This window comes from Cebus imitator, unplaced genomic scaffold (genome assembly GCF_001604975.1).
Source record: "Cebus imitator isolate Cc_AM_T3 unplaced genomic scaffold, Cebus_imitator-1.0 Scaffold209, whole genome shotgun sequence".
Lineage (NCBI taxonomy): Eukaryota > Metazoa > Chordata > Mammalia > Primates > Cebidae > Cebus > Cebus imitator.
The window spans coordinates 3,268,123-3,287,231 of record NW_016107524.1 but is presented as its reverse complement, the minus strand read 5'-3'; the positions used below and the strand labels follow the sequence as shown (position 1 = coordinate 3,287,231).

Below are 19,109 nucleotides of genomic sequence, written 5' to 3'. Positions count from 1 at the left end.
GGGGGAGGAAAAGCTATGAAACTGTATAGGGCTGTATATATACTTGTCTCAGCTTAATGCAGGAAATTGTTTTAATTTCCAGCAGTTTTGTCTAAACTGTTCAAAAGAAAACTATGAACAGAGTTCAAATACAGGACTGTTTTGAAGAGACTTTCTAAAGTGTACTTTAAAACATAGTAGTTTTTTACCTTTCACAAAACTGAGTTACAAGAATACTTTTGTTTTACAGTGCATCCCTTCCTAGGAAGTCTCAATAAAACACTTTTTCTAGGGGTGATTTTGAATGCTGCACAGGGAAGGAAAGGAAATAATGATAGTATTAACTTTTCTTAAAGGATACCAGAAACATTGCTGGATATAATTTAAGATTAGTGTTTTCTCTTTCATAGAAAGAACGTACATACTGGGACATGAGTACAGTTACAGCAAGTCTAGGTGTGCTAACAAAACAGGGCACATTCAAGTACAATAAGATTTTGCTTGAAATTAAAAACAAACTACATGAGATTAAAGCATTAAAATCATATTTCTCAGTCTGAATACATGTTAAAAAAATGAAAAGGAACGCAGAAGTGCTAGCTCACATTTTTACCATATTACAAAAGCAATTGGTACCCATGTCCATAAAGGCAGCAACAAAGCTGCTTGTCTATTGAAGATTACTACTGCAAATTGGACTGCATTCAATGCTAGTTGTAAAAACACCAGCTTTTCAGAAGTTGGTATCTGTACAAAATTGCAGCTTATTTTCTTCACTTCTGTCCCTTCAAGTCTTTAAACAGTAATGCTAAAACACCCAGCTTTGAGATCCTGAGTCATATATTGCCACTTTCTTTTTGGTAGCTTGAGCTTCATAGTGTCAACTGACCTTGTGTATCCATTTTTAATACAGTCTCTTCCTGTAGCATGGGCAAATATTTTAAATCTTCTTCCAAAAAAATGTTTTAAGTTATGATGTTACAATGGCAGGACTTTTTCTTTAGGGAAGGAATTCAGTTGTGCTGCAATGTATTTGATTCTATAGGTGGAGCAGAGTCATATAGTGTATCTGTATCATGTGTAGGCTCACCAGCTAATGTACAAGGATTAGACAGTGTTCCAGCACCACAGTCACAGAAAAACCTAAAGCAAAATGAAAACCCAAATATTAGGAAAGTGAGGGGGAAAACAATTGGGTAATATAGCAAGTAAGTGCGCTACATACCTATCATGTCTAATAAACTCTACATCATGTCCCTGATGGCACTTCTTAATGCAGTTCACACATATGGCATTTCGATCTGTGGTGTTACAAGTGTGACATCTAAAAAGCAAAAGCTTAAATTACTTTTCTCAAACATCATTAATGCAAAACATTCCATTATGTTTATATTATGTATTACCCTATGACCTTTGGGTTTAAGAAAAAGAGGACCAAAACAAAATTCTTTGTAGCTCTAACCCAGATTAACTCTGAGAAGGAACCTTAATGGTATAAGTGAATTTTCTGTCGTCTTGTCTCTTCTGGGGGAAAAGGAATGATTTGTTTTAAAAGCTCCTCAAATCTTTCTGGGCTGAATCAATTTGGAGGAGTGAAGAGGCAACACTGTCACAGTGATTGGGATATATCAAACACATAACAGCTTTATCTTGAAATTTCTAGGAAAACCATACATTGTTACACAACCTGAGTTACATATGATACCAGTTACTACAGCACAGTTTTTCCATAGTTACAGGTTTTGTTTTGCAGAGACAAGGTATCCCTATGTTGTCCAGGCTGGTTTAGAACTCCTGGGCTCAAGTGATCCTCCCACCTCAGCCTCCCAGAGTACTAAGATTATAGGCATAATCCACCACACCTATGTTAGTTATAGACTCAACACTGGCAAATGCTAGGCATTGCTAATTTCAAAAGGAAATTAGTCTTCCTTTTTTCAGGATTCACAAATACATTTCTAAGTTACCTGTAGAAATCATGCATGGGATAGCTGGTATAACTTGATATTTTATATAAACACTGGCCTCTACTAACAGCCTTTTCTATGGCATCTTGATTGTTCATTATTTTGTTATCTGTAATAAAAGAAAGAATAAGTAAAAATCTAGAGGACCATTAATATTTTAAAAACTAAAGATTATAGGATTATTCTAATAGAAGAGCCACTATTTAAGAATCACAAAGAAAAAAAGAGCCACTATTTTTAAGACCTTTAAATGAAGCTAACCAATGAAGTAATTGTAAGAAATCAGCTAAGAATAGAACTTTTCCTTGTATAAGAGACTCCAACCATTTAGAACGAAGGCTTTGTTTCTTTCAAAATACCTTAAATTGTTGCTAACGTGGAGAGTGACAGAAGGAATCACGTTAAAATTTCTGATTATCTTTCATGGCATACTGCATATATTTATAGGCAGAACAGACTCCAACATACCTTTCATTGTCACATTAACACCAGATGCTAAAAATAAGCCTCCAAACCGGTTGTTAAAAATCTGATTGCCTTCTAGTGTTGCAGTTGCGTGATTTGTAATTTCAATACCTGAAGTAAAATTTACAAACAAGTAGAAACATTTTATAATGCTTCTCAAAAACCTGAAGGTAGCAAGCACATGTAAACTGGTTTTTTTATAAAAGTACATTAACCCTCTTCATGGCTACTGAATAAAATGTATTTCTTTCAACCGTTGACAGTAACATTCACGAGTGATACAGAGGGTTGACAGTATTTTTATTAATGACATTTTAAGACTGCTGTAAATTATGTAGAAGGGGAGACTGCCCAGAAAAATATGTTTAGGTGGCAGTTAGTTTACACATTAACAAAGTTTTAGGTTGGTGCAACATTAATTGTGGTTTTTGCTGTTTTTTAGTAATGGTGAAAACCGCAATTTCTTTTGCACCCCAACCTGTCTGCAAGTTTAAATACGTGATACTTGGGTTTCATTTGCATCCATTTTAACATCTGTGTTTCTGTTGCAGATTTAAATTGGTAAATTCATCTGAGGAACTGATCTGTACTCCTAGTGTTAATACAAGTATTATCCCAATTAATGTTTCATAATCATGACTAAGCAATAACGGCAATTATTTCTTAGGAGTCTGGCTTAGAGTAGAAGAATCCAGAACTTGATGAGGTGCTCTCATAAGGGAATGAATAAACAGGCATTCAGCCACTTTAGCAGCACACTTTGCACATTTTAGTTAATAAGCAAAACAGAATGAACATACTCCAAACACTTTGCAGAGCCATACATAAGCCACAGGTAACAAAGGAAAATACAAACCTGCAGCAAATCCATCAAATATTCTGTTTTTCCTTAAGATTGGGTGACTATTAGTGCTGATGAGAACACCTGCTTGAGCATTCCTGAAAATATCATTTTCTTCAAGGAGACCTATAATAAAATATTTCCTTAGATTAAGGCTAATGCATACAACAGACTTTACTAGCCTTTTTGGTGGTATTTAGGTTTGCTTTTAGATTCCTATTTAACTGCATTGTAAAATTCACAGGACTATTTTTTTTCAGCCAAAACCAAAGTTTATTAGTAATTCAGAGGTATTAAGGATCTAACAAAATTTCTAAAATGACAGGTAAGAGCATTCTGACCAATAATCTGCCATCTCCATGATAGCAGGGACCATGTCTAAGTTTACTTACCACTTCATCTTCAGTGCCAAGTACAGTTGATTCTCAATACTGTTGAATTAACTGTTTTTAGTTCGGGCAAGAAAGCCCTCATTTCTGGCTTTTATTACTATAATCATTTACTGATCAGTTTCCTATATTCCAGTTTCATCTGCTGCAGTTTCCAGTTAGTTAACTGCAACTCTTACCATGCCTCTCTTTCTGCCCAACAAACTTAAAATCACCTTGCCTTTCAAAATCTGTCTCTAATCTACTTGTTTGTCTTAATTTGAGACATGGTTTTATTTCTGTAGACATTTGACCCTTGTGCTATTTCACATTATTGACCTAAACTTTCCCCTGGATAAGTGGGGGAAATCTCTGAAATGACTCAGGGACTTCTTGGGGTCTTCCTCCTGTTCACTCTTTGGATTTAATATTTCTGAGTTATGTCCCTCTCATTTCTCTCTGCATACTCTAGGTGATCTTAAATCTTGAAACTATTACACATACACTAATAAACCGTTGCTTTTTTTTTTTTTTTTAAGACAGTCTCGCTCTGCTACCCAGGCTGGAGTGCAATGCTGCAATCTGTGCTCACTGCAAGCCCCCCGCCCCAGTTCAAGCAATTCTCCTGCTTCAGCCTAAGCAGCTGGGATTAGAGGTGCCCACTACCACACCTAATTTTTTCGCATTTTTAGGAGAGATGGGGTTTCACCATTTTGGCGAGGCTGGTCTCGAACTCCTGACCTCAGATGATCCACCCGCCTCAGCCTCCCAAAGTGCTAGGATTACAGGCATAAGCCACCGGACCCAGCCACTGTTGCTAATTCTTAAATCTATTCCTTTAGCTTAGTATAATTATTCACATTCTGGTCATAACCAATTTGGATATCTCAGAAGACGACCATGGATTCTATGTTTAAGAAACTGACCTTACTAATGTTTTCCAGAAACCATTTCCTATATAACTTACCTCAGTAAAAGGTAGTCACTTAAATCAGAATCCTGAGCATCATATTTCACTTTTCTTTCAACCTCCATATTAAATCGATGACCCAGTCCTTGTTGGTTCTACCCTTTATTTTTATAGAAACAGGGTCTTGCTATGTTGCCTAGGCTGGTCTCCAACTCCAGACTCAAGTGATACTCCTGCCTTGGCTTCCAGAGAAGCTGGAAGTATAGGTGTGAAGCCACTGTGCCCAGCTGGTTCTGCCCTTTTAAATATCATCAACATTCTCCCCCAACGTTTTCACACCCTTATGCTATCATTTTAGTTTAGGCTCTCATTATTTATTGCCTGGGTGATTCCAAGTTCCTGTCTCTAATCTTGATTATTTCCACTACAACCTCAAGTGCTATTCTTAAGATGAAGTCTAAACTCCTTACTGCATTTAGAAAACCTCATGATTTGGGCTTTGCCCCTTCTCTAGCCTCAACTTTCAGTACCTCTTGCCTGACTTTCGGTTTCTTCCAGGCTTTTGTTAACAATGTGCTCGACTCCATCATGCTATACATTTTATGGATGTAGTGCTGTTTTCATTTCTCTAGCATCTGTATCACAGTGGTTGTTTAAAGAATAGAAATGAAATAACATCTGGAATGGTCTTCGCCTCCCCCAAACCCATTTACCAGTGAATACTCATGTTTCAAGACATAGCTCAAGAGTGATTTTACTTGCCTCAACCTTTTCTCAACACCTTGGAAATAAACCATTCTGTATTGTATTTTTACTATACTTCGTAAAAACTATCTGGGATTATGTCACTTTACTGAATTACTAGATTATAAGCTCCTGGAGAGTCTGTCAATGGAATCATCACTGCTTGGCTGCAGTATTAAACTTTGTTCATTAAATCTTGGTATGTTAGAGTAGTAACTACCTATCCTATGTAAGATAATGTACAAATGTTGGGTTACTGATATATCAGGAACAGTGATAGATTTGCATGTGGTAACTCTGTGTGAATCTCTGTAAACATGCATCTGTAAGAGGCGGGCAGGGCACTATGGAACTTTTGCCTCAATGCAAAGTGAGTTGACCTTTATGAATACCAAACCAGGCACATCTTGGCTTCATTAATTCCATTCTCCAACAAACACAGTTGAAAACAGTTACAAAAGCAATACCCGTTTACTAAAGACATTTTCAAATATTTACAGATCAATTAATTTCTCACACCTATTTCTATAACTTGACTTTAAAGTTTATTATAATCATATCACTATTCTGAATATTAAAAGGTCCAGAAAATGTAAACAAATTCTATCTTTAAAAAGGCTTACTGACAACTGCAGACTCAAAGTGGCTACAAAAGGAAAAGTATTGTAAACATTTGTCTCCTAACTATAGGCACTAATCTCCTAAACTAGCTCAACTTGGTAATGAAAAAGACTTGAGATTAACTCATAACTTAGTTAGCAATGTCATTGATCATTAAAGATATGGAAGAATAATGGAAAACTGGGTTTTTCACTAATGCAAAATTAACAACAATACCTCGACCCCCATTAAATATACAGATGCCACCATCTCTTCCATCATGGATTTTATTTCTTCTTAGTGTGGGATTACTGTCTGTCTTAATCCAGACTCCAGCCATTGCATTGTCAAATATTTCATTGTCTTCTATACAGCCTAGACCTATAAATGCAAAAATGTAGGTTATTTAGAAGGTATATATTTTTAAAACAGAGTCTTGCCTCGCTCTATTACTCAGGATGGAGTGCAGTGGTGCAATCTTGGCTCACTGCAACCTCCACCTCCCAGGCTCAAGGGATTCTCCTGCCTCAGCCTCCTGAGTAGCTAGGGTTACAGGTGTGTGCCACTACACGCAGCTAATTTTTGTAATTTTAGTAAAGCTGGGTTTTCACCATGTTGGCCAGGCTGGTCTTAAACTCCTGACCTCAGGTGATCCCCCCCATCATCTTGGCCTCCCAAGCCTCCCAAAGCACTGGGATTCACTACCGTGCCTGACCTAGAAGGTTTATTTCTAAAGTCTACTAACACGGAGAAAAAGATGACAGATTAAACATACCAGAATTATAAACTAGAATTCCACCATTCTGTCCTCCCCATATTTTGTTGCGTCTAATTTTGGGGTTGCTTCCAGTCCTGTGGATAGAATAGAAAATAATACCATTTCAATAGTTTCTATTCCCATACCTCGTTACATGAGGTAACTGTGGAGAAATCCACGTAAGTCATATATAAGAATTAACTATACAATGGAGTCCTTCAAGATGCCCTAAGAAGAAAGTGGTTTAATTTTGCTTAATCCTGTATTTTCCACAGAACATACTTTGCTACAGATTATTATTGTAGAGTTTCCTAACATGTAAACTAAATGGAGTTATATTAAGTGACTATTACGTTATTATATATTCCCCTGATGTAAAATGAAGGAATGGATTACAGGTATACCTCAGAGACAATTGCAGGTTCTGTTCCAGACCACCACAAGAAAGGGAGTATTGCAATACAGTGACACAATTTTTTTTTATTTCCCAGTGCATATAAAAGTTGTGTATATTACGTAAGTACATACCCTGATTTAAAAATATTGTTAAAAATGATAATCATCATCCCAGCCTTCAGGCTAGGTTAGAGTCCTAATTTTTTTTGATCTTTTTTACGAGATGGGATCTTGCTCTGTCACCCAGGCTGGAGTGCAGTGGCATTATCATATCATATCATATATCGCTAACTGCAGCCTTTGAACTCTTGGGCTCAAGCAATCCTCCTGCCTACGCCTCCCAAGGAGCTGAAACTATAGGTGAGTGCCACTATGCCCAGCTAATATTTGTATTTTTTGTAGAGATGGGGTTTTGCCGTGTTGTGCAGGCTGTTCTCAAACTCCTGGGCTCAAGTGATCCACCCACCTCAGTCTCCCAAAGTGCTGAGATTACAGGCACGATCCACTGTGCCTGGCCAATTGGCAATCTCTTAAAATAAGAGATTTGCCACACAGACGGACACTTCCTTTACATGGAAGATTTCTAGGTAGCACACAATGTTAGATAGCATTTTGCTCACAGAATTCCTTTCAAAATTGTAGTCAATCCTTGCCAACACTGCTACTACTTTATTAACAGGCTTATGCAATATTCTAAATCCTTTGTTGTCATTTCAACGACATTCACAGCATCTTCAACAGGAACAGACTTCATCTCAAGAAAAACCACTCTTTGCTCATCCACAAGAAGCAACTCCTTATCTGTTCAAGTTTTATCACGAGGTTGCAGCACTTCAGTCACATCTTCAGGCTCCATTTCCTAATTCTACCTCTCTTGCCATTTTTACCATGCTTGCAATTAGTTCCTCCACTAAATTTTTTTTTTTTTTTTTTTTTTTTTTTTTTTTTTTTTTTTTTTTTTTNTTTTTTTGAGAGACAGTCTTGCTCTGTCACCCAGGCTGGAGTGCAATGGCATGATCTCCGCTCATCACAACCTCTGCCTCCTGGATTCAACTGATTCTCCTGCCTCAGCCTCCAGAGTAGCTGGGATTACAGGTACGTGCCACCACACCTGGCTAATGTTTTGTATTTTTAGTATAGACCAGGTTTTGCCATGTTGGCCAGGCTGGTCTCGAATGCCTGACCTCGTGATCTGCCCGCCTCAGCCTCCCAAAGTGCTGGGATTACAGGCGTGAGCCACTGCGCCTGGCCTAGTTCCTCCACCAAAGTCTTATACCCCTGAAGTCATCCATGGGGATTGGAATTAACTTCTTCCAAACTCCTGTTAATTTTTTTTTTTTTTTTTTTTTTTTGAGACAGGGTCTTGCTCCGTCATCCAGGCTGGGACACAGTATGATCATAGCTTACTGCAACCTCAATTTCCTGGGCTCAAGCAATCCTCCCACCTCAGCCTTCCAAGTAGCAGGGACCACAGGTGCATACACCATGTTTAATTTTTTCTGTTTTTTAAAGAGATGGGGTTTCACTATGTTGCCCAGGCTAGTCTTCAACTCCTGGCCTCCCGAAGTGCTGGGATTACAGCACTTTTTTAGATCTCCTCCCATAAATCATGAATGCTCTTAATCAACTACTGGTTTCAGAAAACTTATTTCTTACATTAAAAAGACTTAAAAGTTGAAATTCCTAAGGCGAGCTCAGGGAGGACAGAAACCTCCCGTGGAGCAGAAGGGCAAAAGCTCGCTTGATCTTGATTTTCAGTACGAATACAGACCGTGAAAGCGGGGCCTCACGATCCTTCTGACCTTTTGGGTTTTAAGCAGGAGGTATCAGAAAAGTTACCACCAGGATTTTAAAATAGAAAATAAAATAATTTTTTATATTAAAAAAAAATGAAAAAAAGTTGAAATTATTCCTTGACCCACCGACTGTGGGATGGATGTTCTATTGTCAGGCATGAAAACAACATTCATCTCCTTGTACATCTGCATCAGAATTCTTGGGTTACTGGGTGCATTGTAAATGAGCAGTAATAGTTTGAAAGAAATTTTTTCCAAGTACTAGGTCTCAATAGTGGACTTAAAATATTCAGTTAACTGTGCTGTAAACTCATGTGCTATCATGCATGATTTGCTGTTCCCTTTATAGAGCAAAGGCAGAATAGATACACCATAACTCTAGAGTTTTCAGAATGGTAAATGAGCACTGCCTGCAACTTAAAGTTATCAGCTGAACTAACCCCTAACAAGAGATCAGCCAGTCCTTCAAGTAAGGCATTGACTTCTCCCTTCTAGCTATGAATGTCCTGGATGGTATCTTCTTCCAATATAAAGCTATTGAGTCTACATTGAAATCTGTTTAGTGTAGTCACCTTCAACAATTATCTTAGCTAGATCTTCTGGATAACTTTCTGTAGCTTCTATCTTAGCATTTGCAGCTTCACCTTGCACTTAGCTTTTTTTCCTTAAACCTCATAAATCACCTCTGCTAGCTTCACTTTTCTTCTGCAGCTTCCTCACCTCACTCAGCCTTCACAGAACTGAGGAGAGTTGGGCCTTACTCTGGATTAGAAATTGGCTTAAGGGAATGTTTGTTGCTGGTTTGATCTTCTATCCAGATCATTAAAACATTTTCCATATCTCCTTATTAGCATAAGGCCATTTTTTTGTTGTTGTTGTTTTTTGAGATGGAATTTCGCTCTTGTTGCCCAGGCTGGAGTGCAGTGGAGCGATCTCAGCTCACTGAAACCTCCACCTCCTGAATAGCTGGGATTACAGGTATGCACCACTGCACCCAGCTACTTTATTTTTAGTAGAGACGGAGTTTCTCCATGTTGGTCAGGCTAGTCTCGAACTCCCAACCTCAGGTGATTCACCCGCCTCAGCCTCCCAAAGTGCTGGAATTACAGGCATGAGCTACCATGCCTGGCCTTCTTGTTATTTTTTAAAATTTTGCTTTGAACCCTGAGAAACTAAGTAATAAGATTGATTTGGTTTGCTTTCTTTTCATTTGTGTGTTTATTGGAAAAGCGTTTTTGATTTCTTTGTAGAACTTTTCCTTTGCTTTCACAACTTAGCTAACTGGACAAGAGGCCTAGCTTTTGGCCTATTTAGGCTTTTGACATACTTTCCTCACTAACCTTAATCATTTCTACCTTTTGATTTAAAGTGAGAGATACGCAACTCTTCTTTTCACTTCAACACTTAGAGGCCATTTTAGGATTACTAATTGGCCTAATTTCGATACTGTTGTGTCTCAGGGAAAAAGGAAGCCTGAGGAGAGGGAGAGAGAGATGGGAATGACTGCTTGGTGGAACAGTCAGAACACACAAGACATTTACAGATTAAGTTTGCTATCTTGGGTGTAGTTAACGGTGTCCCAGAACAATTACAATAGTAACATCAAAGATCACTGATCAGAATCATCATAACAGATATAAGGATAATGAAAAACTTTGAAATACTCAATAATTATAAAAATGAGACACAGAGACAGGCAGTGAGCACATGCTGCTGGAAAAAATGGCACTGAGAGATCTGCTCAACACAGGGTTGCCACAGACCTTCAATTTGTAATAAACAGAGGTAAGCCAGTATATGATCATTAGGACTGATAGAGTTACAAAAACTTGTAGGAGTGGTATCAAAGGCTGGATGTGGTGGCTTATGCCTGTAAACCCCAGAACTCTGGGAGGCTGAGGTGGGCAGATTATGAGGTCAGGAGTTCGAGACCAGCCTGGCCAACATGATGAAACCCATCTCTACTAAAAATACAAAAATTAGCCGGGTGTGGTGGCTTGCGCCTGTAATCCCAGCTACTTAGAAGGCTGAGGCAGAAGAACTGCTTGAATCTGGGAGGCGGAGGTTGCAGTGAGCCAAGATAATGCCTCTGCACTCCAGCCTGGGTGACAGAGCAAGACTCTGTCTCAAAAACAAAAAGGCAAGGGGAGGAGGGGTGAGATAAAAAATTATTAATTTTACAGAAATAGCATAGAACAGAAGCTTCATTTTACTGAGTGCCAATGATATGCCAGGCATAATGCGCAAGTATTTTAATACAGACTTCCACTCTCCACGGATGAAGGAATATATTGGCAGCTGATGGACTCTCATAGTGGAAAGTCACATCTCAAAGTGATGTGACTCTTTACCTAGACCAAGGAAAGTTACATTCTGACAATTTAAGTCAAGATTATTTTAAGAATGTGAATACATATACAACAGAGGGATAAAGATTGAGCATTAGACAATAAGCAAATCTGTTCTACACACACCACATACTCCTAACTCCCTCCCAAAACAAAGCCAAATGTAAAAACATTTACCTTATCTGAACCCCTGAATACATATGATTATAGATATCATTGTCTTCTAGCACTCCATGTCCATTGTCATAGAAATAAACACCAACCTAAAATTTAAAAAACAAAAAAAACAAAAAAAAAAACCTTTTTCAAGTGACAAGTATTTACAAAACAATGTATTTCCCACCCAAGAGTCCAAGCTAATCCTACCTGCTTGCCACTGTGTATCCGGTTTCTTCTCAGTACTGGAGTGCTGCCAGTTGTCACCCAGACTCCAGCCAGAGTATTACTATAAACTTCATTCTCTTCTATTACTCCTTGTCCCTTTTCATGCTAAATAAAAGTTACACTGGTTATAATATATATCTTCTATAATCAAGGCATTTATAGTCTATTACTCCCTTTATAGACAGTTATGAAAAAACTTCCCATTTTTCTTTTTTCATCTGAGTAATGAGGTAATGGCAACATTAATTTTTTTCTTTTGATACGGAGTCTTGCTCTGTTGCCCAGGCTGGAGTGCAGTGGTACAATCTTGGCTCACTGTAACCTCCACCTCCACCTCCGAGGTTCAAGCAATTCTCTGCCTCAGCCTCCCGAGAAGCTGGGATTACAGGCGCCTGCCACCACGCCCGGCTAAATTTTATATTTTTAATAGAGACGGGGTTTCACCATGTTGGCCAGGCTGGTCTTGAACTCCTGACCTGTGATCCTCCTATCTTGGCCTCCCAAAGTGCTGGGATTACAGGCGTGAACCACCGCGCCTGGCCCAATATTCTTTTTATGTAGTCTCTACTCTCGTTTTAAGCTTCCAAAAATTTATACTGTTAAGTGGTTTTATACTTTTAATATCACATAAGAGTAGTAGTAGCATTCAATTTTCTTTAGCAAAAGAATTCACCCTAGGATGGGTAACAAACTGACAACCTCTCATTTAGTAGTGAACTTATTACTGGTGAAATCAATACAAAATGACATGTTTTCATGTTCACAAAATTTTTACTTTTACCAGGTAATTGAGGACATGTGCATCTCTAGAACCATAAAGGAAAATTAAAAGTCACACCTTGCATAACATAAAGACCTTTTTGAAATTTCCTACATTTTCTTACTTGAATCAGTCACAAAATTTTAGATAGCATGAGCGAAGACGATTAATACAAAGGTTTCAAAATTTTGAAAGACAATTGTATTTTAACATAAATTGAAATGAAGAAGTGGCAGAACTTCAGAGACTCATACACTAGTCATACTGGTGAAATTCTGGTGTAACAAATATAACAGACTGCAAACTAATTGCTGTTGCATTTAGCCCATATTGCCAATAATAAAGACTTTAATAAAAAGTTGTATCTCTTATGCCTAAATTTAGTCAGCTGCTGATTAAATTTTATAGAATTCAACACAGACTATAAGATACTGGCAGGGAAAACAAGAATGCTATTGTCTAACTATTAAAGACAGTCATAAATTCATACTACAGAAGTTGAATATGGCCTACCTAAAAGCTTAAGGAGAAACTCTCTCTCCCCCCTGGTTTTGATGCATGAGTTTATAGAACTATATACATTAACTTACCACATAAATCCCACCATGCTGGCCATCATGAATTTTGTTATGCCGAACAATTGGACAACTGTTTGTCCTAATTTGAATTCCTGCTAATGCATTGCCTATTTAAAAATAAAAGTTACAATGTCAACATTTGTAAGCCTAGGGAATACAGTAAGGGTTTTACATTAGATAGTGGTTAAAATTCTTACACTAGAATTTTAGTGACCATTACAAGACAAAATTAAGGGAACTAGAAGTGTAAACAGATGCGGAGGGCTGCAGGCAGTGTAGCATAGTGGATACTCTCAAGCCAAGCTGCCACATTCCGAGTCCCAGGAATTCTACCTCCTGTGTGACCCTGAGTAAGTAATTTAACCTCTTTGTGTCTGTATACTGATCAGTAAGTATCCTTGTGCCTCTGTATCCTGATCAATATTTAATGGTATCTACCTCACGGTGTTGATGTGAATGTTATATGACTTAATTCAGGTTAAGATGCTCAGAAGAGTGCCAGGCACTTAGTAAAGCTTTATGTAAGTATTAACCAGGTTAGTGTTACTAGAAGCAAAAGCCCAGGCACATATTGGTGTCTGGCACACAGATATATACTAATTGCTGATTTAATGTTTCTAAAACTTTAATGAGGAATAAATATTTTCTTTCTTGAATCAGCATAAAGTATATTAAACTGCCACAGAAACAATTTATTAACTATTAAACAATAGAGTAAAACTATGGAAACTGCAGATACTCCTTGGGACTAAGGTCTTATTTGTATTTTCATCCCTGATATCGGGCATAGTACCTGTGAATAAGTATCAGAGAATAATCTTTATTAAGAATTTAGACTGGGCATGGTGGCTTACACCTGTAATCCCAGCTATTTGGGAGGCTAAAGCTGAAGCATGCAGATCACTTGAGGCCAGAAGTTCGAGACTAGCCTGGCCAACATGGCAAAACCCGTCTCTACTAAAAATGCAAAAATGAGCTGGGTATGGTGGCATGCACTTGTAATTCTAGCTACTCTAGAGGCTGAGGCACGAGAATCATTTGAACCTAGAAGGCAGAGGTTGCTGCAATCAGAGAATGTGTCATTGCACTCCAGCCTAGGCAACACAGTAAGACTGTCTCAAAATAAATAAATAAAATAAAATAAAAATAAAGGGCAGGGCATGAGACTCACACCTGTAATGCCAGCATTTTGGGACGCCAAGGCAGGAAGATCACCTGAAGCCAGGAGTTCAAGACCAGCCTGGGCAACACAGCAAGACCTGGTCTACACAAATAAATTAGTGGAGCATGGTGGCATATGCCTGTAGTCCTAGCTACCAGGGAGGCTGAGGCAGGAAGATCACTTTGAGCCCAGAAGTCTGAGGCTGCCGTGAGCTATGTTTGTGCCATTGTGCTACAGTTTGCACAAGAGAGTAAGACCTCGTCTCTTAAAAAATTAAAGAAGCTAGATCAGTGATTCCACTTGGGTAACTTCAAAATGTTCCATCATTTTGCTAATAACAAGAAGACTTGCCAATCTATAAGTTTTATAGAACAAAACCATGTGCTTACCATAAATGTCATTTCCTTCAATAAGGCCTCGCCCATCACCAAAGATGTAAACTCCTCCTTGATTTCCATTAAATATAGAATTTCCCCTATAATTATGTGAAATAATAAAAAAGAAGACATCTATTCAGCAAAACTTACTTGTTTTATACAACTGTAAGGCCCCTCATGATCATATAAAAAATTATCTAACTTCTAAGTCCTCAGTTTCTTAAGTTATTTCTAAGGTCTAAGACTTTGGAAAAGTCAAACTACTATTTGAGAGAACATATGTAGCATTCTTAAAAATCCCCACCCCAAACAGCTAATACATTCAAAACAATTTTTTAACTGATCTAGAAGCATTTGATGAATATTAGCAAGATGGAAACCCCATAGTCTACTTTCATAAAGTCAGGGGAAAATAAAATTTGACAATTAAAAATAATTCTGGTGTTTAATAGTTCTGGTTCTACAATTTTGACTTATTAACATAAAGTGACAGCTTGCAGTTTTGACTTTTTGATAATTTTAGTCTTTTTGGCCAAGAATCTTTGAGATGGTTTTCCTGAGTTATTCCATTTGCTTCTATCAGAAAAAAGATGACAAAGTCCTTCAAGCTCCAAGGGAAGGTAACAGTCCTATTTACTCATCTATAATGCAGTTTGATGAATTTAAAATAAAAATCACAGCATTTGCAATTTTTCATAAAGTATCACGTATGGTTTATATCACTAATAGAAAAAAAAAAAAACACTGAAAACTAAATCTACAATAGCTATGGCTCATTCAGATGCACAGACTTAAACTAGTAAAATATATCTTACAGTAGTCAAATGTCTACCAAGAAAAACTTTTAAGGGTTAAAGCTCAGTATTTTGACTTTTATGACAAACCTTCAAGTGAAAAAGTAATTTTCACCCATAATTATATACCTTATTGTTGGGTCACTATTTGAGGTAATCCATACACCTGCAAAGTTGTTTGCATAGATTTTATTCTCTATGAATTGTCCTCTTCCTTTTTCATGGACATATATTCCTCCAGTCTGCCCATGGTGAATTTCACATCGAACCACTGTGGGGTTAGCATATGCTTTTACTTCAAAGCCTGCTATCCTATTTCTGTGTATGTTACAACTTTCAAAGTAACCCTGAAAAATACAGAAATTAAATCTGCAGGTAAAGGCCACTTTACAAAAAAAGAAATGCCATTTAAAAAACATTCAATGCATACCTCAAAATTAAATATTAGAAACATTTAAGGCTGGGCGTGGTGACTCATGCCTGTAATCCCCAGCACTTTGGGAGGCCAAGGCAGGTGGATCACCCGAGGTCAGGAGGAGACCAGCCTGGCCAACATGGCGAAACTGCCTCTACTAAAAATACAGAAACTGCTGGGTGTGGTGGTACATGCCTGTAAGCCGAGCTATAGGGAAGCTGAGGCAGGATAACTGCTTGAACCTGGGAGGCAAGAGGTTACAGTGAGCCAAGACTGCACCATTGCACTCCAGCCTGGGTGACAAGAACAAAACTCTATCTCAAAAAAAAAAAAGTAAGAATAAAAAGCAGGTATACTCACTAAGCTTCAATTAATAATCATGGAAAGAAAAAGATTTAAATGTTTTAATTTTTTTTTTGACAGGGTCTCACTCTGTTGCCCAGGTTGGAGTACAGTGGCACAATCATAGCTCACTGCAGCCTCAAACTCCTGGGCTCAAGCAGTCCTCCTGACTCAGCCTCCTGAATAGCTAGGACTATAGATAGGCGCACACCACCGTGCCTGACTAATGATTTAAATGTTTTAGTAAAACAAGTAATTATAGTAACTTGGACTATTCTAATTAGTCCAAGTACATTCAAAGGCATGAAGGAAAAATAGCAAAAGATCTATTCAATAAATGTAGATGAATACCATTAGCTGGAAGTATATATCCTTCAATAAAAAGTTAAAGCCATTAAAGAATATAAACCCTGGCTGCCTTAAAAATGTCCCAACAAGTCAACTTCTAAAAGTTGTGGCTGGGCCTCCCAGCACTCTGGGAGGCTGAGTGGGGAGGACTGCTTGAACCCAGGAGTTCAACACCAGCCTGGGTGACATAGTGAGACCTTGTCTCTACAGGAAAAATTAAAAACAAAACTAGCTAGATATGGTGGCATGTGCCTATAGGCCTAGTTACTAGGGAGGCCGAGGTGGGAGGACTGTTTGAGCCTGGGACATTGAGGCTGCAGTGAGCCCTAATCACACCATCGCACTCCAGCTTAGGCAACGGAGTCTCAAAACTAAATAAAGGTTAACCAAAGAACACAATCAGAGTCTTACAAAAAGAATAATTTTTTTAAAAAAAGTTCATCTTAACCCAATAATAGAGAAGTGGCTAAATACAATGTTTTTGAAGATTATGTTCATCCTATACACATTAAATGAAAAGAACAAGTTTTAAAGTAGTATACATTATATGTAATTTTGGTTTAAAGGAAATTTGGCCGGATGCGGTGGCTCACAACTGTAATCCCAGCACTTTGGAAGGCTGAGGCAGGTAGATCATGAGGTCAGAAGTTTGAGATCAGCCTGGCCAGTATGGTGAAACCCATCTCTACTAAAAACATGAAAATTAGCCAAGCATGGTGGCATGCGCCTGTAGCTATTTGGGAGCCTGAGGCAAAAGAATTGCTCGAACCTGGGAGGTGGAGGTTGCAGTGACTCAATATCGCACCACTGCACTCCAGCCTGGGTGACAGAATGAGACTATCTCAAAACAAAGAAATAAAAATAAATAAAGGAAATTTGAAGGACGGAACAAAAATATGAGATGATTATGAGTGGTGGAATTATGGACAAATAGGTCTTTCTTCATACTTTGAATTTCTTAAATTTCCTATATAAGGACATGTTTCACTTTTATAATGAAAGTTACTATAATTGTGATATCCTGAGGCCACTCAATGCAGACTAAATATTAAGAGAAATCTGAATGTACTTACTCTTTTTCTTCTTTAAAATTTCTTTAGCACTAAGTATTTTTCTCATGTTACTTCGATATATTGCCTTATATTATTTCTGTATTTATCATGTCAATTTCTACCTCATCATAAGCTCCTAAAGAGAAAGGACTATTCTAACTTCTGGAGCATGTATGTAAAACTTTACACACAGTAAGTACTCAAACAGGATTTGATGAATTTTTTGACAAATTTAGTATAGGTTAAAAAGGGAATATTCTGAATACTCTAGTATACCACGTTTAACTCTTCAAGAAAACAGACCTCTAAGAATAACATACAGAAGTAGTTTTCAGATTTCATTTTCCATGAATAAAGAACAAATTATCTATAAATTACATCTCTACATTTGGATTATAATATGATTTTTTTTTTTTTTTTTAGACAATCTCGCTCTGTCGCTAGGTGCCAGGCTGGAGTGCAGTGGCGCAATCTCAGCTCACTGCAGCCTCCGCTTCCCATGTTCAAACAATTCTCCTGCCTCAGCCTCCCAAGTAGCTGAGACTACAGGCGTGCACCACCACGCCCAGCTAATTTTTTTTTGTATTTTAGTAGAGATGAGGTTTCACTATGTTGGCCGGGATGGTCTGGATCTCTTGACCTTGTGATCTGCCTGCCTCAGCCTTCCAAAGTGCTGGGATTACAGGCGAGAGCCACGGCACCCAGCCAATCTTATTTATTTTTTTTTTTAAATCAAAAGATATACAAAAGATAGCATCTTCAAATATAAAACTTTTTTTCTTTGATTTTATACAGAATAAAACTGAATACACACTGGGTGTATATATGCACTATTACGGCAAAACTGACCATCAAAAAAAACAAAAAGAGGCTAGACAAAGAGACCTTAATATTAGATTAGGATTATTCACCATTTCAGATGTTTTCACCCATGAGGAGGGAGCACAATTAGTATAACTTTTAGTCTTTCTCTGTCACAAGTTGAATGACATCTGATGGATTTTTTTTTTTTTTTTTTTTTTTTTTTTTTTTTTTTTTTTTTTTTTTTTTTTTTTTTTAGAGACAGGCTTTCACTTTGTTGCCTGGTTGGAGTACAAGGGTGCAATTACTCAATAAAGCCCCAACCTCCTGGATTTAAGTAATCCTCCCCACTCAATCTGCAGAGTAGCTGGGACCACAGGTGAATGCCACCAAGCCTGGCTAATCTTTGTATTTTTAGTAGAGATGGGGTTTCATCTTGTTGCCCAGGCTGGTCTCAAGCTTTCAGCCTCAAGCAATCCTCCCACCTTGGCCTCTCGAAGTGCTGGATTACAGGTGTTGAGCCACCATGCTGGGCTGACAAATCTGATTGCTAAACTTTTACAGTGCTGCAAGCAAAATTTGATATCTGTGAATATCATGATCCAATAAAAAGAAATTGATATACATTGATTAAACAGTATTCAAATGCAAGGGATAATCTTTCTGTTTTCTTTAGGTTTTGATTTTACAGAGTTAGAGACTCAACTAGATCCACAAGTTTATTAAGGCAAATAGCAGCCCCCTCCCTCATTTTCCCTTATCTAGAGGCCCCCACTTTTAATTCTTTTACCTGATTCTTTTGATTCACCTCTATATTATTAAGTAACACACTGTATTACCAAATCTTGACTTTCCAGTTTTAGGTATCATGCACTGACTTCTATTATGGGATAGGAGAATTTAGCTCTCCTACCTCTCTATCCCC

At 37.8% G+C, this 19,109-nt stretch overlaps 2 protein-coding genes across 4 annotated transcripts in view; one reads left to right on the top strand and one right to left on the bottom strand.

Annotated features, from left to right (window-relative positions):
- MSH6 (mutS homolog 6) overlaps positions 1-11,236 on the top strand; it is a 36,673-nt gene extending 25,437 nt beyond the window's left edge. Inside the window, exon 9 of the mRNA XM_017548528.2 lies at positions 11,226-11,236. Within this exon, the coding sequence (XP_017404017.1) occupies position 11,226 (1 nt within the window). The 3' untranslated portion in view covers positions 11,227-11,236. The remainder of the gene's footprint in view (positions 1-11,225) is intronic.
- Positions 357-19,109, bottom strand: part of FBXO11 (F-box protein 11) — a 98,472-nt gene continuing 79,719 nt past the window's right edge. For all 3 annotated transcript variants that reach the window (XM_017548529.2, XM_037745736.1, XM_037745737.1), the window contains exons 12-23: positions 15,356-15,573; positions 14,445-14,530; positions 12,906-13,000; positions 11,538-11,660; positions 11,349-11,434; positions 6,650-6,726; positions 6,112-6,255; positions 3,268-3,378; positions 2,415-2,522; positions 1,947-2,055; positions 1,205-1,303; positions 357-1,122 (exon numbers count right to left, since the gene is read on the bottom strand). In XM_017548529.2, the coding sequence (XP_017404018.1) occupies positions 993-1,122; positions 1,205-1,303; positions 1,947-2,055; positions 2,415-2,522; positions 3,268-3,378; positions 6,112-6,255; positions 6,650-6,726; positions 11,349-11,434; positions 11,538-11,660; positions 12,906-13,000; positions 14,445-14,530; positions 15,356-15,573 (1,386 nt within the window). In that variant the 3' untranslated portion in view covers positions 357-992. The remainder of the gene's footprint in view (positions 1,123-1,204; positions 1,304-1,946; positions 2,056-2,414; positions 2,523-3,267; positions 3,379-6,111; positions 6,256-6,649; positions 6,727-11,348; positions 11,435-11,537; positions 11,661-12,905; positions 13,001-14,444; positions 14,531-15,355; positions 15,574-19,109) is intronic.